This window comes from Trichosurus vulpecula, chromosome 2 (genome assembly GCF_011100635.1).
Source record: "Trichosurus vulpecula isolate mTriVul1 chromosome 2, mTriVul1.pri, whole genome shotgun sequence".
NCBI classification, from domain to species: domain Eukaryota; kingdom Metazoa; phylum Chordata; class Mammalia; order Diprotodontia; family Phalangeridae; genus Trichosurus; species Trichosurus vulpecula.
The window spans coordinates 386264862-386291269 of NC_050574.1; the positions used below are offsets into that span (position 1 = coordinate 386264862).

Genomic DNA, 26408 nt, shown 5'->3' on the forward strand with positions numbered 1-26408 from the left:
AAATTGCTTTGAAAATTGTCTCCCTCTGTCACTCCCTTTCTCTCTCTCTCTCTCTCTCTCTCTCTCTCACACACACACACACCGGTTACAATGGCCTCCTTGCCAGTTCTTTGAGCAAAAAACTCAGCGTTTTCCAAATGAGCATTTTCACTGGCTATACCTCATACCTGGAATCCTCTGCCTCCTCATCTCAGCCTCCTGCCTTCCTTTAGAGTCCCAGCTAACATGCCACCATCTATGGGAAGCCTTTCTCAATCTCTCTTAATGCTTATACATTCCCTACATTGATTGCTTCAGTTTTATCCAGTGTATATCTCATTTGTACATGATTATTTGTATGTTTTCTTCCATGTTAGACTGAACTCCTTGACAGAGGGAACTGTCTTTTTCCTTTTTTTGTATCTCTAGCACTTAGCGCAGTGCTTGACAAATAGTAGGAGCTTAATGAATGTTTGTGGACTGATTGGCTGACTGTGTAGCATCCAACATTTCTGGGTAAGTGATTGTCTAAAAGGAAACCGTGCATCTTGAAAACAGGATGAAAGGAGAATGTGGCCTCTAAGAAAGGTGCACTATATGCTTTGTGATAAGCAGGAAGCTGGTTTGAGGAGAGCAGTGTTCTCAGTGTTCTCTAAATAGTAATTTTTGCTTCTTTGTCTTTATTTTTTCTTCAGAGTAATCCCAGTGGTCCAGCATGGTATTGGTGGCTCCTGGCTGTGTTGCCATTAGAAAACCGGGCTCAACTTGCTATACTTGGTATGACATCCCTTAAAGATCGTCTAATTGCCATCAGGCGTGTATTAATATTTGTAACACGAAAAAGACCCAGATGACAAGGGCTAATTTGTAATCAGACAGAGGACAAACTGAGATTTTTGTCTCTCTCAAGATTGTTGGAAACCCTTATGCTTTTAAGTGTCAAGCACAGGTGAATAGCCATCCATTTTGGTGTGTGAGACACACTAATTATAGGGTCACAAAATGGACAATTTATTAAACTTTGAACCCTACTCAGAAGTGAAAACACTGTGCCTGCCATCCTGGTGGAACCTGAGCCTCTATAATGTAATTCTACAGTTATAATGGAGTCCATAGATGTGGAAACAATGTAAGAAAAACTCTTCATAGTAAATGCTTCTAGCCTGCAATACACTGTGCTCAAAGCACTGGAACACCACAAGTGGCTTATGTGCAGTTTGAATTTGGTAGGGAAAAAGAACTCCCTTGACAGTAAAATCTCTTGCTAAATTAGGTGTATTTGCCAGAGGGAAACTAAATTTTCATATGGAAGTAGTTTTCCCAGAGCACATTGCTGATACACAATGTTGCCACCCGTTTTTGTGTTTACGAAATATTCTTGTCTGTGAAGTTGAGTAGTTAAGGCATTGTCCAATGAAAGCTATGTAATGTCTACATAAGTGATAGCTACTAAATAGAGCTGTATTTGGTAGCCTGTAGTAGACCCTAGTGTTGTAATTTGCATGTTGTCATCAAATGAATGTCAAAATACATCTGAAAGAGGTGTACTTTGAAAATAGAAGAATCTAAAAGTAGTATATCTGGTCAGAAGCTAGCTATTCAGTAAGGAAACAACAAGACCAAGGTAGTTCACTACATTTATAGGGATGTCAAATATACAGGCTATAGGCTGGAGCTGGCCCACTGAATATATAAAAAATATAAATAACTCTGTCTTATTAATTCAATGGATGATGTGTGTTTTGTGAAATATTAGTCTAGCCCACCATTATTTTCATAAGCAGAAAGTTAGCCCATCAACAGATTTGCGTTTGACACCCCTCCGCTACTACATGAAGATGTTAAAGGCTGCTACGAAATAGTTTTCTGTTTCAATTCAGATCCATGGAAAGTTTATAATTGTGTGTGATTGGTGTGGGTGTGTAAGCATTCCGCAAATATTCCCTATAACACCAGCTTAAAATTCTTAACCCTTTGTTTTTAGAAGCAGATAGCCTACAATAATCAGAACAGGTGTTATCTATTAAAGAAGTATGCCTGTATGTGCCAACCTAAGACATATTATGTTTGGAACAGTGTTGGTTAAAAGAATTATTTTAACCTGTACTGGTTACTGTTCTGATTTACATATCAGTTGGTGCATGTGGACAGATTCTTGGTCCATGATATTGATGTTCACAGTATGAAAGAAGGCATGGACTTATGTAAATGAAAGGCAAATCTCACTTCAAGTTTTGTTATCCTCATTCAATGTGTATGGTATTTGGTTTTTTTAAAATATACTTCATAATACCAAATGTTTCTGGTTTGTCAGTCCGTTAATCAGATAATTAGGAATTTAGTAAAATGACAGTATTACTTTAGTTCAAGTTGTATGGGTTTCCAGTACACAAAACTACTTGTATAAGCAGAAGGTTGGGGGTGGGGTAAATTTTATCTTTCCAAGAGACATGGAGGGTTCCTGTGCCATGTTATACTTTTAAGAAAAGGAATTTTGAAAATATTTCATGATCAAATGTTTAAAGTGCCTCACTTGCTTATTTTGAATTTCTTATCTCAGTACAGATGTAGTTTAAAATCAGTTTGCCCAAATTAGTTCTAAAATATTGCATCAATAAAAACATTTAACAACTTTAACAGTATTCAACTTTTTGGGGCATTGAAATCTTTGGTCTTCTAACAAAAAAAAAAACACAAGCAAACAAGTGTGTGATGTTCCAGAAAGCTTTTATTATAAGTGGTTCATAAAAATGCAAATATGCACTGACTATTCTGTATCTTTTTCCTTATGGAAAATTTTCTATCTTAACTCCGTATACTTGTGAATATTATTAAAATTTTTAGGCATATAATTTATCACCAGTGGCATAATAACTCTGGTAGCCTTTACTGAAAATTAAGTCTCCATGGTTAGAGTGATAAAAGGGTTACCTGTATCAGTGCTCTTTCCACTAACGTTTAGAAGCTGTCGTAGCATCCTCTGCACTGTTGAAATATAGCTCACAATTCTCAAAGACAGATTTTATAGGTGAGTTAGCATCATTGTTATTTTTTTTCTTTCTTCCTTTCATTTACTTCTATTTGAGTCTTGCCAAATCTATTCATTTCTGTCTTCCTTCCCTTCTTTAAAAGTTGGTACCTGCTATACAACAATGCTGCTGCACATCAGAGCAACACATGTGTTTTTGCTACCAAAGGAAATATGTAAAGCTCTTAGGACCCTGTTAAAAGTTCACAGTTTCAATGCTGTTGCAAAATACCAAGTCCAATATTCAGCAGCACCTGAGTGCTTGAAGTGTACCTGGGTGACAGATGACTTAACTTACCAGAAAGCCAGATTTATATTTGCCTCCCTAATTCTTTGAAGGAAACCTTGCAGTTAAAAATGACAGAAAAAACACCCAAACTTCAGTTTGCTGAAATTTTGTCCAAAACTTGGGAGCATTAAAAGTAGTTTGGGACAATCTCAGAATTAACAGGAGATCAAACCTGTTTATTAACTAACAGTAGAGACACTACAATTTCTAAGGACTCCTTAAAAATTAATATAACCTGTTATTCAAAGCCAGGGCCTTTTAATTTCATTTTGAAGTGAGTTTTCTTCAACAGTATTGTTTCAGTCATATCAGCTTAACAACTTCTACTTTTTCTTTCTTTTTAGTAAGTATTTTTAACTTGTACTAAATTTAATAATAGTAATATCAATTCTTAGGGTAATTTTTGTTCCCTGAGTACAGCTAAGCTCTCTGTTATTTAACATCCTTTAAACTGGGACAGACAGTATGGTAATAGCAGAAGAGCACCACATTTGGAATCAGAGGAGGGAGGATTAGGGTCAGATCCCACTTCTTCAGTACCTGTGTTGTTACCTTGCCTCAGGTTCTTCGTCTGTAAAATTAGGGGTGCTGCATTTGATGGCTACTAAGACTCCTTCCAGTTTTCCCGATGTTCTCTCCCTAGCCAAATGAGTCTAAGGTTGCAAAAACGCAAGGTAAAAGTGGGTACCAGCTGCAATAGCGTGAAAGTTCTTAAGATGAAGACAATTCCACTTCAAAGTAGAATCACTTTTGCTTCAAAATGAGATACCCACAATTTTCTTTCCCAGAGCAGAAGTGAGACTTTTTAGAAGTTGTAAATAATGAAAAGATGGAATGTTGAGACCTGTGTCAGCAGCCCCAAGGTAAGATTCTTTTACTGTATTAAAAAATGGGCCAATGTTTACCCATTTTTAGGGTTAATAAGTTCTAGAAATAGTTTATTTTGTAGGAAACAACCCTTCATGAACAGGAGATTAAATATATGTGAAAGGTATCAATTTTGAAAATTTCTTGTAAGGAATATCTGAATCAAATTTTGGTGTTAATTTATTTTATTAAAAGTCTTTGGAATTTAGTAATATACGCTCGTAACTACCATAGTAGTAGCACTCAGACTACACTATTCTTTGAAATTGCCAGATAACAGAGAGTTTACTGTCATATTTAAAATTTTCCCTATTGAAGTAGTTCTGTGTTTCTAACTCCTCTAGTCTTTTTTCTGTTGTCTTTTCTAATCACTCAAGCTAGGGTAATTTCTACCAATTCAACATTTATACCCAAAAGTTGTATACTTTATCCATCAAATAAAGTTATAACCTAAACAGATTTGATAGTAACCTTCTAGAAGGAGGAATTATGGCTGGGAGTAATAAAAAAGAAAAGGCAATCAAGGAAGTTTGAAACAGAAAATTACGGGTAATCTCTATTTCTACAGAACTCATGGTGTTATTTTTCCTAGGTGAGAGTCTCTTCTCCCATCAAATAGCACAGGAGTCACAGATTGGTAGAGGCAACTGGTGATTCTCTGGGCCTTCTCTCCCCAGCATCATTTCCCACTAAATGGCATAACAATATTTTTGAAAAGTTCTTTTCCTGTTTCCTATTAAAACCTGATTCAGAGACACAGAGTCATGAGTAGGTAAAGTGGGAGCATTTCTCATATTGAGCCATCCATACAGGTAGAAGACACTGAACCCTGAAATGTTACTGATTCTCACCTCCTTTTCTCACTGGTGCTAGATATTTAATCCTAAGCAGTTTGCATCTAACTCTTAGGAAAGGACCAACTGAAGTACTCAGAAAAAGTTTAAATGCTAAGAAATGTTGACCCAAGTCTGACCAACTCATAGAATAGCCTTTCAGTAACATTTCTGCTTTTAGTATATTCCACATTTTATAAAATATTATTTTGGCATGAGATAAGTCACATAAAAGTGCCACAACTCCACTCTGGCAAAGTTGGGGATCATAATTCATGCCAGGATATGTGTATCTGGATTCAGCTAATGGAAGACATCTATCCTTGGCAAGTAAGTAGAAGTGTGGTACGTAGGTAGGCCTTGTGACTGCAACCACCCCAACTATGCAATTTGTGTATGGCATTTCAATGAAGAAGCCACTTGTCTCTATGATGAAGTAGAAGAAAAGCCTTTGGTTGCATGAAGGATTAAATATCAGAGGTGTGCCCTCAAGGTCAGAGAGTTTGGAAACCTCTAGGTAAGAGAATTTGGACCAAGATTCTGCCCTGAATACATTGCCCAATTAATGAGGCTGGATTGGCAAATAGAAACCTTTAGAAAGAAAAAATGAAAATCAGTTTTTAAAATGAATAGACTCTTTAACTTTTTTGCTTTTCAGGGACCATTTTTTAAAATGCCATTTGGGGCCTTTGCCATCTGTCATAGTAACATGAATAGTTTGTCAAGCTTTATACTACTCATGGTCTGATCAGTTACAGACTTTCATACCTCTCGCTGCGTACCCCCACACAGTTTTCACACTGAAATAAATACATGGAAAAACTGTTCTTGCTAAGATGGAAAGTTGTGTACTATATTCATATGTAGCTTTCATGCTAATGGAGTTGGTATTGGTGGCGCCTTAATTTGCAGTTGTGAAATGATTGTACCAATTAAGAATCTGATCTGTATTTTTTATATAATTAAATGAGCAGGTTTGAACAAGTAAGTTTTAACATAGATAAACTTGAAATGAAATCATGCTCTTACCTGTTTAAAGATAGACCATGTGTTCTTACATCTGTGTAATATAAATTATTAATCTGCGCCTTCTTTTATATTGAGTATAAGACAGGTCCATGTTGTCCTAACAGTGTTTGGCATTCTTGTTGCATAAGCAAAGCCAAACTGAAATGCTGCAATATTCACTTCATGTATATTTGTGATATTCATTGGAAATGTGTATTTAATTTATGTGATGTTTGGAATAAATAAATCAAATTCTCATTGTTGCATATCTGCTGTAATAAAACCTCTCGTGAATTAGAAGACAGTGAATTGGGCAGGGAGACCCCCTTTGCTATCCTTTCCTCACCCTCTCCTCACATGTAATGATTATGCTTCACTGGTGGTTTTGGTAGCCTATTTTCAGGCCCAGAAGGAGGATAATAGATCTAGGAGTGGTCCAAATCCTAGAGGCACATGGCCCAACCGTCTCATTTTACCCTTGAGAAAACTGGGACTGAAAGAGATCGTCGACTTGTGCAAGGCCTCACAGGGACCAAGCATCCGAGCCCGGGCTTGTTTGACCGTGAACGATGTCGAGGCCAGTGACGATAATTTCTCTTTTTAGGACAATACATTGTCCTGAAAATGTTCTCCTTTCTTTTGACTCCCCCATCCTCCATCTGGGCAGGATCTTGGAAAGTCTGCAAACCATTGTTTGATTCGTCTTTGAGCTCAGTTACTAATGCAGTTGCTAGAGAGAGCTTTCAGGACTACAGGGTCTCCTGCTGCTCATTGTCCTTGGAGGGCTTCTAGTTTTTGCTTACTTAGGCAGGAGGGATACAGTACTTCTCTTTGCCTAAAACATTATTTAAATAGAAAATGAAATGTCAGGCTACCAATCACACTCAAATATTGAACCTACCACATAGTATATGGAAAGCTTCCTGTTTGGTGATCTCAGTGTGTTTCTACAGTGAGCAGCGTGAATATAAAATAATCTGTGAAAGAATTAGTTTATCCATATTGTCTTTGTTTATAAAAATGATCGACACTAACTTATGCCTTATGTGAGGAATTACGTTGTACTGAAGAGAGAACTGGTTTTAAAGCTAGGAGGACCTGGGTTCTAGTTCTGCGTCAGATGTATACTGGCTCTGTGACCCAGACAAGAGCACTCTCGGTGCTCTTTGACACTCCTGGTGTCAAACTCAGAGCACCCTTTTCTGCAAAACTTCCATGGGCATAAACCGAATTAAAGTGTAATTGGGAAATGTTTAACAAAATAAATAAAAATATAATACAACATCAATAATGTTAATTTGTAGTTCTCTAACTCAGTATGCAGCCCGCAGGCATCCATTTCTATTTCAATTTGATACCTCTGCTGTAAGGCTTTTTAACACTTGTAAGTTGCATTGGTAGAGGAATTGCCTCACCTGGTAGTTACCTATACCAGTAAAATCAGACATTCATTTTCTGCTCCACCGATGATTGGGTGTGTTATCTCATGCATCCACAGGGCAATGGTTGTATTTGGGAAATGACAACTCAAACCGCGCCCCTCTCCCCCCACGCACACCTCATGTCATGCAAACTTGCTGTTCGTTAAGTATCCAAGTGCATGTATTAATTTCTCTCCATTTTTTATAAGTTCCTGGTTTTAGTCTGATGCAGAATTCATTGTCCAGTATTTCCCATTTGATTTCAACAAATATTTCTAGTTTACCTACATTATGTTCCTCACTTCAAAACCAAAAAAGTGTAGAATACAACCCTTTCCCTTAGCTTTTAATCTCTTATTGAGGAGACAATTTCCAATAATGAAACAGAAAACATTCATGATAGTTTTCATGAAATGCTAAATTATGTACTTTAAGATGAGACCAAGCGCAGGGAGGTCAATAGGAATTCATAATAACTGAGTTTATTTGCCTTTATGCATTATCTCCCTTGAGCCTGGCAAACCTCTGAGTTAGACACTACAAGTCCCTCTCTAGAAGTAAGAAAGAAATACAGGTTAGACTCAAGAGTGGGGAACCTGCAGCCTTGAGGCCACATGTGGCCCTCTAGGTCCTCAAGTACGGCCCTTTGACGGAATCCAAACTTCACAGACAAATCCCCTCAATAAAAGGATTTGTTCTGTAAAACTTGGACTCACTCAGATGGCCAGACTTGAGGACCAACAGGGGTACGTGGCCTCAAGGCTGCAGGTTCCCCAGCCCTGGTAGAGGAAGGTCGTGTGAAGGAAGTCCAAGCTTGAACTGGACTTTGAAGAATGGGCAAGATTTAGATAAATCAAAAGGAGAGGGAAAGCATTTCAAGGGGAAGGGGGTAGCAGTTGACAAAAACAGAAGTGAAAAGTAGGGAATAAGCATTTATTTTAAGTGCCTGCTATGTGCTGTAGGCACTGTGCTGAGCATTACAAATGTTATCTCATTTGGTCCTCACAACAACCCTGTGAAATAGGTGCCATTACTGTCTCCATTTTGCGGTTGAGGAAACTGAGACAGATCAAGTGCCTTGGCCAGAGTCGTAGAGCTGGCATGAGATTGGACTCGAACTCATGTTTCGCTGACTCTAGGCCAAGCGCTCTATCCACTGCACCATCTACCTGCCGTATTTGTGGGGGTCCCTGGAGGTACAACAGAAAGGAGACCAAACTGGAGCTCAGGCTTTGAGCTGAGCAGAAGCGGGAGATAAGATGGGACAGATTATCTCAGTCTGTCCATGGGAATCAAGTCGGTGACCTGAATGTATACATCGAGTCATAGAGGAATATTGGAAGACACTAGGTTACGTTTGGCCCAAAAAAAGAGCAAACAGGCTGGATGTGATAACCGTTATCTAATATTTGACAGGTTGTGTTGTACAAGAAATTGAGTGATAACGTTGCATAGCCCCAGAGTATAAAACTGACAGCCAGTGAGTGGAAATTATGGGAAGCCTATTTCAGACAAACATAAAGGTGAACTTTCTAACTATTCAAATTTATGGAAGTCAAAAGGACTACATTGTAAGGTAATGAAGGAGCTTGCCGTTGCTGAAAGTACTTCAAGTTAGACAACTCTTAGGAATGTTGTGAAGGGGATTTCTCCATTGGGAAGAAGGTGGAACTAGAAGATGTAAAATTCCTTCTAACCCTTTAGTGGTAATTTTATGCTGGGGTGGGGAACCTGCGGCCTTGGCCCTCTAGGTCCTCAGGGGCTTAAACTCCCTTTCAGACAGCTCTTCAGTGACTCTCATGCCTTGAATTTCACCTTGGTTTATGATAGTTTAGAGGCTTCAAATTGAAACTTCATACATGCCAAGATTTTTTAAAAAATATTTTCCCTCAAAAGCACTTTTTCTTGGTGCAATTTATTTTATTTTATGGGGTTTTTTAAAGTTTTATTTGTTTCCTTTTTTTAAATAATATCATGGTCATTAAGACATTTCCTTTAAAACTAAATTCTTAGAGATCAGATATGCCTACTGTCCACACTCGTGTCTGAAGTGTTTAGAAACTGTCATTGAATAGGGTATCGTATGACAGGACAACATAAGGCTTCTGGAGCTGCTCCAATTGGTCCTAGGCAGGGTGTCTGCATGACAGTCCTACTATGGCCTTTGATACTATAAACAGTATTAAAGACCACTGGAAGATTTTAAAGCTTGATTCGGGGATCCAGTGAAGTGGCATCCCATGCTTTTTGTAGAGGAAAGTGGAGAGGAGTCCCTCAGGTACAATTGTTTGATCCTGGACATTGAAACGTGGTGATTTGTGATGAATGCAGTTGTAAGAAATTAAATCTATTGAGATCATACTCATAAAAATATTGAGCTATAAATTAAGGAGGCAGCCTGCTTCACTGCCTCTTTTATTTGATAAGATAAAATTTCAGCTGAACAAACTCAGATTCTAATAGGTATCTATAACAGGAGCTTCAAAAAAGCTTTTTACCAGTAGATGCTCCATTTTAAAACTTTCCCCTATTTGGATGGCAAATGCCCACCAACTCCCGGGCAGTGCTACAGGAGTACATATAGCTGAGTTCTTGTTAAAAAAAAACATAGCATTTTCCCACAAAAGTGATTAATATGGAAATGTTTTATGTGATTGCACATGTTTAAGGATTGCTTACCGTTTCAGGGAGAGGGGAAGAGCAAGAGGGGGAAAATTTGGAACTCAGATTTAAAGAAAAATGTTAAAAATTGTTTTTACATGCAATTGGAGAAAAAATAAAATATTAAATAAAAAAGAAAGAAACATAGCAAGGTTTGGTTTCTTTTGTTAGTACTTTTATAAAGAACTCCAACCCCAAAGTGAAAATGTAGGGAGATGACAGCAGGACCAAGCAAAGAAGAATGCCATTTTAGGTCAGTTTACCGGTGTTTGGTGCTGAAATTAGCATCCTCTAAACACCCAACCTAGAGTCAAAGGACTTGAAATCAAGACCCTGTTACCGATGGACCACAGGCCCTTCCTATTCCCTGGGGCAGGAAGCACCACCTCCTTGGAGTTTGCCTTTGATCAGCCATACAATGGCCGTAATAATACTTGAAACTGCTACCCGTCTTGGGGAGAATATGGTGAGAGTCAAAAGACAATATACAGCGAAGCACTTTTGGGGTGAAGTACTTCATAAGTGTAAAGGGATTTCAGAGGTAGTGTGCTGGAATGGGAAGAGGGATGGTCTATGAGTGGGGAAACCCCTTGACTCTGCTCCTGACTCACTGTGTAACCATGAGTGGTCTTCTCTGAGCCTCAGTTTCTTCATCTGCAAAATGAGGTTTTAACATTTGTACTATCTGCTTCAAAAGGTTTATTGTGACAGTGTTTTTAAGCTAATAAAATCACATGAATAGAAACTATTATGGATGGAAAAGTCAATTTATAAAATTTGCAACAAAGTCTTATTATAAAATAATTTTAAAATTTGTATTTCTAATCCCTATTTGTATGTCCACATATTAATTCCATGCTACATTTCACAAGAGGGAAAACATATACACACACATAATCAAATAAAACTTGGGAGGAAATCCCCAAAGAATTGATTAACTGCATTATCTCTTGGCCTAGTCAAGACCAAATCAGGTGGCTGAATGGATAAAGCACTAGGCCTGGAGTCAGAGAGACTTTACTTCAAATCCGACCTCAGATATTTACTGGCTGTGTGACCCTTGGCCAAGTCACCTAACTTCTGTCTGCCTCAATTTTCTTATCTGTAAAGTGAGAATAATGGTACCACCCTGTATTAGGAGGGCAGAGTTTATAATCTCAAAGAGGATCATAAACATGTCTGAAACGTTCGGAACCGCCGGATATAAGAAACTCTCAAAGTAGAAGGCAGAAGAATCAAAACATTTATTTAGGCTCCACAGTAACCAACCCATGAACCAGCAACCCCATTTTGATATATTGATCAAAAGCTTCCAGGCCCAATAAGTACGCCTTGAAAGAGTAACCAGGAGGCTACAGAGAAGCATGATTGCGTAAAGCAAAATCATGTTTCCCCCTCTATGGTAATAAGATTACCCACTGGACTGAAGTCTTTGTTCAGCTTCCTCCCGTAGGTCAGCTCTGCTACTGGCAGCTCCTGCTTCAGCTGTGGCTGTGGCTGTAACTGTCGCTGTAACTGTCGCTGTAACTGTCTCTGGCTCCAACCGGAAAAGGAAAAGAGGATCTTCAAGCTGTCCTCTCCCCTCTTACAGAGTTTTTGACATCATCAAGCACCGCCTGAACAACCAGGGCCGATTGGTTCTTGACTTGGCCCCTCCCCCTAGTGTAGCCGTTAACACCTCCCCTCAGCCAGCCCCATGACTCATCACACAGGAAGTTGTCTGCTTCCTGGAATGCTCCTTGGGCCTCCTGCCCCGGAAGAGCAAGCCACAGTGTCCAGAGGCTCAATGAGGTAAGCTGAGTCATTCAAAGAAAACAAAGGCCATTCTGGCTACACTCCACCCCTTGTTATAGGATACATAATCTAATCAGCCATGTATCCTAGAACATACATTGTGATCCAATTACAAAGGAAACTAAAACATATCATTCATTATAAAGCAAAACATATCATTTGGTGACATTAATTATTAATAATTCAAATGTCCACCCCTAAATCCTTGTATCCATTACATAGGATCAATAATATCATAACAATAAAACAACACAGCAAGGATAACACAAAATAAGTAAACAGAACACTATCATCATTTCCACCCCCCTTGAACGATTGGGGCTCAAAATCTTGGGGTGAGGGGTGAAGGTCTCATTTTCCATAGCTTCTTCATGCTGAAATTGGATGTAGAGATGGCCCTGCCCCCAAAAAGTCCCATTCCAGAGGTCATTTCTTTAACAAGCTGGCAGGAATTCCAAGAATGCTACATGCTTAGGCAGTCACCGGAAAGTGCAGGGTGCTTAAGCCTGAAGGAAACAAAACTAGCAACAAGGTTAGCCAAAACAAAGGACAAAAAGAATAGACAAGTATGGACTATAATTCTTCAAATAAAATCATCTCAAGTTTGGTTGAGATTTCAGTTATGCAAAGATCCAACATCAGAGCCAAACTCAGGTGGGAAATGTTTCTTTTCAAAAGGAACATAATGAGGAAGCCAAGAGGATCCCACCCTAGATATAGACTAAGATTGTCCTCCCAGCCTTTCCCCAAATGTACAAGTTTTCATCCGTTAATCACACAAAGTTACCTTTCCTCTGAGTGGCTTATGGCATTTACCAGCATCAGCCATACCTGTGGAGTCTGTGAATCTATTATTATAACCTATTCACGGTAAAATATATGGTTCAGGGGTACGATTTGGTAATTATTTTCCCCTGAATAGACAACTGTTACAGTGTTGTCCTTCCCATGGGCTATAACTTCTGCAGCCTTTGGAATATCATCTGGCTTCCGTTTTACCCATACCTTAGCTCCTGACTTTATTCTATCAATGGAGCAAGACCCTTTTGCCCCTCTAGTAGTTATTTTGGGAGGAGGGTCAGTTTTCACAAGGGTATTTTTTCACAGGGGATAATAATGACTTGAACCATCCTATCATTTCTACAAAATTGTACAGGTTTTTTACCCATATTCTGGAGTGTCACAACAATTTCTTTTTGATAATTAGAATCTATCACTCCAGCCAATACATGTATTCCTTGAGCCGCTAATCCTGGTTTAGGTAATATCCGTCCAAGATGATTCTTGGGGATTCTCATACATACTCCAGTAGGGGTTTTTCTTATCTCTTTCCTATTTAACCTAAAATTCTCTATACAATGTAAATCATATCCTGCTGAACCAGGTGTTCCTGGACTTGGTAGTGGGACATCTTCCCTCACAGTCCAAAATTCAATGTTTTGGATCTCACATGTTTGCTGTTCTCTGATCTGCAGATTTGGGGTCATCATTCTGGCTAGAGGTGTACTCCCCCCTAAGGGCCTATTATTCAAATTACGTAAGGCAATAGACAAATTATCCTTCCAATGTCGATATGAATTATTTGAGCTTAATTTTCTCAGCTGTTCTTTCAACAATCCATTCATTCTTTCAATTAGCCCAGATGCTTGTGGGTAATATGGAATATGATATATCCATTCTATATTATTCAACACACAATATCTTTTCACTTCTTTGCCCTTGAAATGTGACCCATTGTCACTTTGAATCTGCATTGGGGTTCCATAATATAAACTTACAATATCTAGAGTTTTACAGGTGTTTTTCTGAGTTGCATCTTTATAAGGACAAGCCACTAGTACACCTGAATAGGTGTCAACACACGTACATACATATTTACATCCTTTATCCTGGGGTAGTGGGCCAATATAATCTATCTGCCAAATTTGGGCTGGAACTTTTCCCCTTGCTATTTCTCCAGTAACTATCCTAGGAAGAGTTCGTTCTTTTTCTAATTGGCATATACAACACTCCTCTGTTATTTGTTTTAACAACGCATGAGAAATACTGATACCTCGATCCTGTGCCCATCGATGGGTGGCCTGGACCCCTAAATGGCCAGCAGTCTGGTGGACCCATCTTGCTAAGGCTGGGTCATCAGTTGGAGTCGGAGTAGGGACAATACATTCAGTAGCAATCTTTGCTAGTCGATCCGCATGTGCATTGTACTCACGTTCTGGTGTGGTCAGGGTTGCATGAGCATCAACATGAAAAACTGACAGATCTGTAACCAAAGACATGTCCCATATATTTTCCCATAACTCTTTACCCCAAACTTGTTTGCCATGAATCTCCCAATTCTGATTCCTCCATATAGGCATCCACGTAGCTAATCCATTAGCTACCGCCCACGAGTCAGTAAATATATGACACTGTCCTCCTTTCTCTGCTCTGATGGCCTGATGCACTGCCATCAGTTCAGCATATTGGCTACTTCCACCTATCCCAGAACTTTCCAGAGTTCTCCTTGTACAGGGGTTATAGGCTACTGCTTTCCAATGTCTCTTCTGTCCTAAATATTTTGCTGTCCCATCAGTAAACCAAGCATGTTTCTTCTGTTCTTCATTTAGTCCGTCATATCCATTATTCCATTTCACTAAGGATGGTACCATCTGTTGCTTAGATTCAAGGGGCTTTTCATTGCTCTCAGTATCAATGTTCGCCACAGATTCATGTAGAGCAGAAACTCCATTTTTGCCTGCTCTGGACCTATTCTGAATATACCACTTCCATTTGATTATGCTTGCCTCTTGTGCATGTCCAATTCTGTGAGAAGCTGGGGTACTCATTACCCAAGTCATAATTGGAATTCCAGGCCTTAATACCACTTCATGACCCAGAGTTAGTTGCTCAGTTTCTACTAAAGCCCAATATGCAGCTAACAGCTGCTTCTCAAAAGGTGTATATTGCACTCCAGATGAGGGCAGTTTCCTTGACCAAAAGCCTAAAGGTACACTTCGGCTTTGTTGTTTTTGCCACAGACTCCAATTTGCATAGTCATCTTGTACAGTCACTTGTAACTCCACTGGCCCATTTTGCATAGGCCATAAGTCTAGAGCTAATTGAATAGCAGCCTTTGCTTCCTCAAAAGCTCTACTTTGTTCAAGTCCCCAGTCAAATTCATATTTCTTTCTGGTGACTTTATACAAGGGTTTTAAAATCTGTCCCAAATGTGGGATGTGGTGTCTCCAATAACCAAACAGCCCTATGAACTTTTGGGCCTCTTTCTTATTGGTAGGGGTGGGAAAATCCTGGATTTTTTGTCGAGCTTGTGGGAGAATTTCTCGCAGTCCTCTATTCCACTGTATCCCCAAGAATTTACAGTTTGAGCTGGCCCTTGAACCTTTGCGGGGTTGATTTCCCATCCTTTGCTTTTCATATGGTCAATTAATAATGCTAAACTCTCCTCCACCTCCTTTATATTCTTTCCCTGTATCATGATGTCATCTATGTAATGTGTAAGCTGTACACCAGGTAACTTTAATTCATCCAAATGTTCAGCTACAATCCTGTGGCAAATAGTTGGGCTATGAATATATCCTTGCGGCAGGCGTGTAAATGTATACTGTCGGCCTTGCCAAGTAAAAGCAAACTGATTCCATTGCTTGGGGTCTATTGGGATTGTAAAGAAGGCATTGGCCAAATCAATAACTGCATACCAAGTCCCTTCACGTTTTTGTATTCTCTCTATTAAAGTAACCGTGTCTGGGACAGCAGCATACAAGGGAGGAGTCACTTTGTTCAGCTGTCTATAATCTACTGTCGTCCTCCATGTTCCATCTGACTTTCGGACTGGCCAGACAGGGTTGTTCCATTGAGTAGTTGTAGGGACTAACACTCCTGCCTCAACACATTCTCTTATAGTGTTGGCAATTTCATCTTGCCCACCTGGCACACGATATTGCCTCAAAGTAATTATTTTAGAAGGTTCGGGCAAAGTGATTGGATCCATCTTGATTTTCCCCACTAAGACTGCATTAATGCCTATTTTCCTCACAGCAAATTGGTATTTCCCTTCAGGTAAATTTAAGGTCATACCCTTCAAAATGTCTATTCCAATGATGTATTCAGGAATAGGCACAATAACCACACTATATTCTTTCTTGGGCAACTGTCCAATTTTCATCATCAATTTAACTTGCCTGGCTGATATTTCAGTCCCTCCTAATCCTGTAATGGTAATAGGAGTTCCATGGCTGAACTTGTCTGGATTTCCATAAATAAGGGTGGCCTCGGCCCCAGTATCTATTAATGCCTCAGTTACCGTACTTGACCCATTTTTCCAATATATGGTCAAGTTAATGTGAGGTCTGCAATCCAGCCTGTGTATTTCCTTAATTTGGACTGGGGCTCGGCCTGTTCCCTAGTATTCCCTTTCATGTGATTCACTTGGGTTTGAAGGTTCAACATCTGTAGTATTTGCAGGAGCAGTTCTTATTTCCCTATTTCTCCTGTTATCAAGTCCTTTATCTCTGTACATTCTATATAATTCATTGGTTGGAATTCCATCTATCATTTCAAAACCTACCCCTGCTCTCAATAAAGCAGTAAACATTTCTTTCCTTGTTACTCTCCTTTGGCGCCAAGTTTGCTGGTTATTCACCCTTCTCTCTCGAGGAGATCTATCCCTTCCCCAGTCACCTAAGTCATGTAACTGTAAAATCTTATTTATCACTGTTGTAAGACGGCTCCCTACTTCTCCAAGTAATAAATTCAAAATTAGTTGTTTATAAGCAGGGGGAGCTGTCCTAATTATTAAATTCCTATGAGGCAGTTCCATTGGATCATTGTAATATTTGTCTGCAGTTCCTATCATAATGGCAGTCTTCATTACCTCCTCCTTTAGTCTCATGATACAATCTCTAAGTGAATACCAGGGTCTGTGCTCAGTGGGCCACATAGAATCAGTAGCATATCTCTTATTGCATCCCACAGCGGCTAATGCCAACAGAGTAGTCCTGCTATCACCATCTCCTTGCTGATGATGTTCCCTAAAAGCTTGTTGAACTAGAGGATCATGGCTGATACCTATGAATCTCATGCAGTCTGTCCCATCTACTGATATTCCACTGGCCCCTTGATCACTGAGTCTTACCATCCAAGATATCAATGGTTCTCCTATTCTTTGGCTGAATCTACTCAAAATATCTGTGACCTCTTGCGGTGAGAAATCTTCCTGAATTTCCCTTGTAAATGAATCTTCACCTCGGGTTTCTGTCTTCCTCCTTTGTATGGGTCGAGCCCTTGTCTGATCATTTAACCATCTCCTATTCTCTGTGTGAGGCACATCCTGAACCCCAGTAGTGTTTTGTGCCTCAGCCCCTAACATTGTCTCATTCTCTCCCCACTCACTTCCTCTGCCACCATGGCTAGGACGAAGCAGGCAGTCAGGCTCTTTCTGGGCTGGGTTGAAATGCACTCTGGGCTTTTTTGGTCTCCTGTTGCTCTTAGCCACATTAATAGAAAAGTTCTCATTTGAGTCAGTTTGATCTCCTGCTATCTGAGATTCCCCTTCTTCCTGTGGGGTAGGAGTGCCCCCATGTCTTTCACTTAATCTCAATCTTTCGTATACTAGCCGGTAGGCTGATAACACTATCCAGCTTTGCCTAGATAGTGATGCCCCTGACTGAATCCCAACTTCTCGTAAACACTTTTCCAAATCCCTAGGATCTCCTCTCCGTAGCCTTGGTTCCCAGTTTTCACAGGGTCCAGCTTTTTTAGCCAATTCTTTTGCTAGGAAGGAATAAAATGGATCCTCCCATCCTGGGATATTCATCTCTTCCTCTGGAATTGTTCTGCTTCTAAATAGAGATCTTATACCTAGCGATCCCATCCTGGTCGCCAAATGTATTAGGAGGGCAGAGTTTATAATCTCAAAGAGGATCATAAACATGTCTGAAACGTTCGGAACCGCCGGATATAAGAAACTCTCAAAGTAGAAGGCAGAAGAATCAAAACATTTATTTAGGCTCCACAGTAACCAACCCATGAACCAGCAACCCCATTTTGATATATTGATCAAAAGCTTCCAGGCCCAATAAGTACGCCTTGAAAGAGTAACCAGGAGGCTACAGAGAAGTATGATTGCGTAAAGCAAAATCATGTTTCCCCCTCTATGGTAATAAGATTACCCACTGGACTGAAGTCTTTGTTCAGCTTCCTCCCGTAGGTCAGCTCTGCTACTGGCAGCTCCTGCTTCAGCTGTGGCTGTGGCTGTAACTGTAGCTGTAACTGTCGCTGTAACTGTCGCTGTAACTGTCGCTGTAACTGTCTCTGGCTCCAACCGGAAAAGGAAAAGAGGATCTTCAAGCTGTCCTCTCCCCTCTTACAGAGTTTTTGACATCATCAAGCACCGCCTGAACAACCAGGGCCGATTGGTTCTTGACTTGGCCCCTCCCCCTAGTGTAGCCGTTAACACCTCCCCTCAGCCAGCCCCATGACTCATCACACAGGAAGTTGTCTGCTTCCTGGAATGCTCCTTGGGCCTCCTGCCCCGGAAGAGCAAGCCACAGTGTCCAGAGGCTCAATGAGGTAAGCTGAGTCATTCAAAGAAAACAAAGGCCATTCTGGCTACACACCCTCTAAGTGTTGTCATGAAGGGGTAAATGAGGTACCTTGCAAATCTTACAGCTCTATATACATCCTAGCTGGTGATGGTAGTAGTAGCAGTAGTAGTGGTAGTAGTTTTTCAGTTTGTCAAAGGCTTCATTATGTTCCCTTAAGTTTTTGCTTTTACAGATGGTATTTGGAGATTAACACACCATTTCCATGTTTAAAAGAAATAGAACAGCAAATAAGATCCTGGTGTGATACAGCAAATGGAGTTCTAAATTCAGTCAGCCTGGATTAAAATCTCATCTCTGCCACACACTGTGTGACCATAGGCAAGTCATTTAGTCATCTGAGCCTCATTCCTTTCATCTTTGAGCATGGCGGTGTTGGACTAAACCTCTGAGGCCCTTCTTTCTAGCTGTGATACTGCCCTATGGTGATAGAAGGAAAAAAAAAAATGAACCCAGTGGCAAAACTAGGTCTCCTTCCTCCCAGTTCCATGTTTTTTTTCCTTTACACCACCCTGCTTTTTGACACTCCAGTCTTAGTCTTGGAGTCATACCCCCACTCCCCCAGCCTCATCCCCTTCCTGGAGCTGATCCATACCTACAGAACTTAAAGCCAATTTGGAGTCAAAGGGCCTTGCAGCTTTAATACAGATTCATCAACTAAAGTAATCATTCTTGTGAATACTTCCTTCATAAGTTAGTCTGCTACTTAAGTAATTTCTCCAAAGATTTTAGCTCCTTCAGAGCCCCCTTTTCTTCCTTTCCATGGAAAGGAGAAGCAAGGGAGTTTACTGGCATCTTTGCATCAAGGATGAAACCCTTCTATGACTAATTCTACTCTTGAAGGTTTCCCTATGGAACTCTCGAGTTCCCTTTCAGTTTTGTTTGTGATAGTTTCCTCCTTTCCTGGTCCCCCACTCCGATTGTCAAAACTGTCATCTGGAAGGGAGCGGGTAGGTAGTTGCTCTCAGTTTATATCTGTATTAATTTCAGTCAGCTTGTTAAATCTCCCATAGGTATTTGCCCATGTTCTTAATTGTGGAGTGAAAGACTTTGTCTTCTCCTTGTCCTTTTGGCCCTCTCCTTCCTTAAATTTTCCATAGGTTTAGCCAAAGTGCAGGAGGCCGTTGTTTAGATACAGGGTTCTTAATCTCTTTTGGTCATGGACAGACCCCCTTTGGCAGTCTGCCAAAGCCTGTGGACCTCTCAGAATGGTTTTTTTTAATGCATACGATAAAATGTGTAACAAAGCAAACCAATTATAAGTTAATGGACCCCTGGCTAAGAACTGCTATATTTTAACATTTCAGAGAGCATGCGGATTGGATGTACTCACACGACAGACCTGCTTTGTTTCTGGCTGTACATCTCTCCAATGACATCCTTCACTTAGATGATCTTTCTTTGGCCACATGTTGCACCCTACCCATAACCACCCAATATCTCTCCCTTGTCTTCTCTCTTTCCCTTTGGGTGCTGCACAATTTTAATTCTTTGGAGATAAGTACTCTTACTCTTAAGAGCTGTAGCTAGTACAGGACTGAACATCTTTGGCCTAGAGCACCGACTTGGAAAAGCAATGCCTTCCTCTCCAGGAGATGCTGTCCCCTTGGCTGCCACCCTGGAATACTTCTCCCCCAGTTTGCTCTCCCATCCACCAAAGTTCTTAGTGCTGTGGTTCCCCTTTTGTGGAAGCTGCCTCTCCCCACTGAACTCTCACAGAAGCAAGGGTCAGACTACCCCCTTTCCTTGAGTAACTACACCCATAGTTTGTCCCTGCTTCCTGTTCCCTTCATCCCCAACTCCACCTACCACAGTCTCAGCCTGCATGTCTTCACAAGAGACTTGTTTCTCTTAACCCTTTAAAAGTCTTGGTCCTGTTTCTCCATTAATATCTTCTGACTCTCTGTCAGAGTATAGTCACCGTAGAATCTCAGGTGAAAGATCTTAGAGGTCAGGCAATACCTACCTGAATAATAATAGCATTTACAGAGAGCTTTACATATGAGCCTCATACCAGCCGTGCTGGGGTAGACGCTGTTGGTATGTCCGCTTTATGGGGAGTCCTGCGACTGAGGTTAGTGTGACTCGTCCAGGGCTTCACAACTAGCAGAAGGCTTTGATGCAGAATTAGAAGTGGTCTTAGTGACTCACAAGTTCCATGCTTTATCCAACGTGCCACCCAGCTGACTCAGCCAAGCAAGAATGTCATCCAACAACATCCCCCGGTGAGTGGTCATCCAGCTTCTTTGTTTGAGGACCTGCAGCTAGGGGAAATCCACTACCTCCCAGGACAGCCTCTAATTGGGAGCTTGTCCCCAAATCTACCTCTGTGCAGCTTCTATTGCTCCCAGTCCTGACATTTGAGACCAGGCAGAAGTTGAATCCCTTCTCTATGGGGATAGCTCTTCAGATAGTGGAAGGTGGCTGTCATCCTGGGTCTCCTCTGTGGGTAGGCAGGTAGGTCAACTGGTTCCTTTCTCAACCTCAGTTTCTACCTCACCTCTGTTGTATATAAAGCCATATGATGTGAAATATGGAGTCAGGACAAGAGTTGGGTTCAAACCACAGCTCTGTCAGAGTATAACACTTCTGAAAAACAACTAAACAGAATCAAGATTTGAACCCAGCTCTTCCTGACACCAGGCAGTGAGTGCTCCATCTGCTCTGCCATGTTGCCCTTCAGATATTATTTGATCCTCATGGTAACCCTGTGAGGTTGCTAATGCAAATAGTACCATCCCTATTTTACCTTTGACACTGATGCTCAGAGGGTACTTGGGCCCAGTTGAACTGACTTTTTTTTTTGAGACTGGGTCTGTTTCATCCAGGCTGGAAGTGCAGTGACCACTTGTTGACCCAGCCCCACTGCTGATTACCATAGGAGTTTTGACGTGCTCTCTTTCCAACTTGGGCAGGTTAGCCCCTCCTGAAGCAGTATGGTGGCCCTGGGCTCTCAACATGCTCTCACATACGGGTGCCAGACTTAGTGTAGATGCCTAAACAGCTTAGCACAGCACAGCTCAGAACTCCTCAGCCTCCTCGGTAGCAAGGATTACTGGCACGTGTCGCCTGAACTGACTCTTAAGTCTGATGCTATGGGTTATCTTTGTGGCTGAAGAGTGCCTTCCTCCCTTCCATGAGAGCTTAACTTTCTAAAGTATGTGACAGCAATTAAGAGTTTTTCACAGTTTTGGTCCTCACTTAAGCCCTGATTTAAGCCACTATTTAGGGTTAGTATTCCGCATTGTATCTGCATCATTTGATTCTCACAGCAGACCCATGAGGTTGGCAGAGCAAATGGATGTCCGCCATTTTATAGATGAGAAAGCAGATTCTGTGAATCCAGTGCTCTTAGACTAAGCAGGTCACATCATCAGAGACAGATCTGGAAGAAACCTTAGACTCCTGAGAAAATCAAGGTCCAGGGAGTTTGTGACCGCCCAAGGACATGCTAGTAAGTAGCAGAGCAGGATTTGAATCCAGATTTTGTACCTCCAGAGTCCGTGTTCCTGCCACTGTACAGCACCGCTGTTCAGGCAGAGTGAGTGAGATTTCCTTAAACTGGCAGGAAACAAGAAAGAGTGAAGAAGCCAAATGGAGCCAGAGGGGGCTTGATTCTTACCGTGTCAGGAATGAGGAAATGGCTGACACCCTCCTTCCAAGCCCCCTCCCTCCACCCCCACCCCCCAGCAAGATACGATCACACTGGGAGCAGCCATATGTGCAGGTAATTAAGATACGGTTAAAGTGCCAAACCGAATAGTGGGGCCCTGGGGCAGACCCCAACACGAGATGAATGCGAGTAGGGTACAAGGCAATGGGAATTCTGTGCCATAACTAGTTTGTAGCATTAAAATAAGCAATGCAAAAAGCCCACAGTGAGTTCAAACTCCACATATACAGAGAAAAGATTGATCTCAATAATTCAAATGAGCAGACATCTGAAGTTCTGAGTTCTGTTCAGCTACCTAGATCCCTCTAGTTTTCTTTGGGGAGAATTTTTGTTTTAATTTGGTTTTTATTATTCTGAACTTGATACGCTTTGGGTAGCATGGTACTGCATAGTAGTGCATAGTACTATAGAGGCCAGCATTATGTAGGACCTCGTGTGCAAAGTGCTTTAGAAATAACCTTATTTTACCCTCACAACTGCCCCGTGTTGTTGTTCAGTCGTGTCTGACTCTTCGTAAACCCTATTTGGGGTTTTCTTGGCAAAGATACTGGAGTGATTCTTTCTCTAGCTCATTTTACAGATGAGGAAACTGAGGCAAACAAGGTTAAGTTGCCCAGGGTCACACAGATCTGTGTCTGAGGCTGGACTTGAACTCAGGACTTCTGAATCCTGTCTAGGTGCTCTATCTACTGTACCACCTAGCTGCCTGCCCTTTGAGGTCAGTGCTATCATTATCCCCATTTTAATCAGGAGAGAAAACTGATGCAGACAGGACTTAATTGACTTGCCCAGAGTGAGATCAGATTTGAACTCAGGTTCTTCTGGACTCCAGGTCTAGCATTATCTCCAGGACTCCAAGATATGTGTCATCAATCTCAGCCAGGGTTGACAAAGCTGGGATGATATAATTAGAGCATACTTTCTCTTTTCCAGTCAGGAGATTTTCTGTTGTGCCTCCTTCCTCCTTCCACTGCCTTGCCCTTTACCCCCCACCTCTCAGCCTGAGTCAGGCAAGTATTTTGTTCCACCCTAAGGACTCTGTGCTGGAAAATCTGAACTGCCAACCCAAAAGGGTTAAATATTTCTTAGCTGAAGTATGAGTCATTTGTCCCTGCTTTGGGAGCCGGGCTGCTTGGAATCACGTATTTCACTGGAGTAGTTCCTGGAACAATCACTCGCTGCTCACGTCTTAAATACACTGGCTGGCTTAGTTAGAAATGGGGTAAGAGGAAAAAAAATCATCTCTGGAAACAGGATACCTTAGTTTACCCGTATTTGCAAGGCCACTTTGGGGAGGTTGAGTCTGACTCATCCGGGAGTATAGGTCATTCCTCACGTACAACTGAAGTCAGAGATTGGCCATAAGAGGATTTGTATGTTTTTGTCCTGTAGGTGTGTGTGTGTGTGTGTGTGTGTGTATGTGTGTGTGTGTGTGTGTTTAAAACTTTCGACCCCATACTTCATGGTTAGCCACATTCTGAAAAGATAAGTGAGAGGTAATATCCAGTCTTTATTTATCCACTTGAACTTGGGTTTCTATGGGAGTATTTGTTTATGTTTGTAGAGATTTTTACAAGTTTATTATGAGATTGAGAAATATGTACATTTCCATGTACAAAGAATAGAAAAAGAAGATTGCACATGATACCGTGAATCTCTGTTGTTTTCCATATGTCGGTGAGGTCCACAAGGCTCTGAAATGTGTTAACATCCTGGTGCTGCCACTTACTGGCTTTGTGACTTTGAGTAAATCATTCTACCTCTCACTATCTCCATTCCCAATGAAATATGATCTCTAAAGTCTCTTCCAGCTGACAATCCTCTAATAAGGGTAGATTGTAGGATTTCAACACCAGAGATCCTTGCCTATGTCTATGCTTTGTTTCTGTAACTGTTTCTCTCTCTCTCTCTCTCTCTCTCTCCCACACACACACCCATCTGTTTCTCTCTCTCAGTCTGTCTTTCTCTGTCTGTGTGTCACATCTCTGTTTCTGTCTTTGTCAGTCTGTCTGTCTCTTTCTCTCCCCCCATCCCTGTTGCTGTGTCTCTGTCTCTCTCTCCCCTTCCCCTCTGTCTGTGTATGTGTGTGTGTGTGTGTGTGTGTGTGTGTGTGTGTGTGTGTGTGTGTGTGTGTTCTGGGCATGCTCTGGTTGTGGCTCTGCGTCAGCTTTCCAACCCCACTAACCCTTATCTCTTGAAGTACTACCACATACCAAGTAGGTTTGATGCTAGAACCTTCTAGTCCTAAGCCCCACTTGATCACTTAAAGGTATGTGCTCCTACCTACTGTGAGTAACAGTTCTGAGGGCCTAACCTCAAGAAAGACAGAATGGACCGAGCAAACAGCAGCTAAAATGAGGGATTCTAGGGAGAGTGGGGAAAGAAAGGGTCAATATCAGAGGACAAAGTGAAAAAATGAAACACTAGGCTAGAGTAGGCTGAGAAGGGACATAATCAGAATCTATAGACGTCGATTCTATTCCACAAGCATCAGGCTCTGTGTGCTCAGTGCTGGACATCCTAAGAGATAAAATGAATCAGTCCCTGTCCTCAAGGAACTTACATTCTAATGAGGACAGGGACTATCCCCAGCACTTAGCAAACTTACTAGCCCACAATAGTACATTCATGTTGATAGATTGATAATGAAATAATGTGTATCCATGTGGGTAAATGCAAAATGCACACAAACTTAACAATTGTAACTTGGGGGGTCGGGGACCACTAATGACAGGGAGAAATCAGGAAAGACCTTAACAGGAGGTGGTGCCTGAACTGAGCCTGACCTACAGGTTACAAAAAGCAAAGGGGGGAGGGGAAAGCATTCAGATGCAGGATGAGAGGAGGGCCAGCTTTTTCAAAAGCCCAAAGGCGAGATAGAAAGCTTTGGACCAGGATCCTCAAATGGGCCAGCCTGACTGAAATGTAGAGTGTGTATCAGCTTCAGAAAAAACATCAAGAATAAGGTGATCTTCGACCGAATCGACAAACCCTGAAACGTTAGGATGAAACAGTGAAACCTGAACAGGTAAGTTTAGGACAGAGAAAAGGAAATCTTCCTTCATACGACTACTAAATCAAGTTGTCCAATTTGTTATGTCATCCTTACCCCAAGAAGTATAAATAGGAAAAGTAGGTGAACTCCAAAAAGCAGTCATTTGTGAATGACAGAGCCATTTCCCCAAAATGTTTAAGGTGGTTCTGGGAAAGAATCAACCAGATTCAGCTGCAGGGCCACTTTCAGCAACAAATGCTGGGTTACCTAGACCTTGGGTCTAAACCAATATAGTAACTACTGCGTTTTAATGTTCCAGGAGCCAGCAGACATCATTCAGACCTTTATTCCAGTAATAGCTTACTAATACCCTTCCTTGCCTCAGACGGCTAGATATGGACAAGTAGCTCTCCTGTTGATGATAGCTAATAAGAAGCAAAAAAAAAAAAATGTTTATTTTCTGTTTCCTTTCCATGGCCTGGTTGAACTGTTGCATCATCTGCTGGGAAGTCTCTCTCCTTCTCCAAATACTTAGCCTGTTTGCAAGCTCCTCCTTGCCCCTGAAACACCCCTGTCTGAGCCTTCATCTCTTTCATGAGCCTACCCTTTTGGGCTACTGAGCAAACAAAGCATGTTCCATCTAGCTTCAGTTTGCCAGGCAAAGCTTGGCCTCCAGCCCCTTCCCGGTGGTTCCCAACTTGTAAAAAGAGGGCTAAGCAAATGCTAACTGTAGGAAGAAATGGTTCTTGAGTAGGTGATTGCTGTTTTTAGACCATTATAGTAAAAAGAGCTGACTTCTATACAGACATATATGCATGCATATCTATGCCACTTACAATCATATTGCACACATGCGTATACACCAACATGCATGTATAAACGTACGTGTCTGTCATTTTCCTGAATTCCGCACATATAAATTCTTCTGAGTTTATATCCATACACATATGTATATATGTATATTATATATGTATAAGCATATATGCATATGCACATGTATATATAAACATACATGTATATGCTATATATACATACAGGTGACAGGTTCATACCTACATTCATATATGTACATATGAGGTCATTTTCTTAAATTCTATACATTGCTGCATTTGCAAAAGCCGGGAAATTATTGTGCTTTCAGGTATAATAGTCCAAAATGTATATAGCACTTTACAGAGTACTTTCTTTACAACAAATCAGTGTAGTAAGTAGCATAAGAATTATCTTGATTTTACAGATCAGGAAAACCAAAGACCCA

General features: G+C 41.0%; 1 protein-coding gene across 1 annotated transcript in view; it reads left to right on the forward strand.

Annotated features, from left to right (window-relative positions):
* Nucleotides 1-2616, forward strand: part of LONRF2 (LON peptidase N-terminal domain and ring finger 2) — a 99737-nt gene extending 97121 nt beyond the window's left edge. Inside the window, exon 12 of the mRNA XM_036744454.1 lies at nt 675-2616. Within this exon, the coding sequence (XP_036600349.1) occupies nt 675-833 (159 nt within the window). The 3' untranslated portion in view covers nt 834-2616. The remainder of the gene's footprint in view (nt 1-674) is intronic.
* Nucleotides 2617-26408: the final 23792 nt, after the last annotated feature.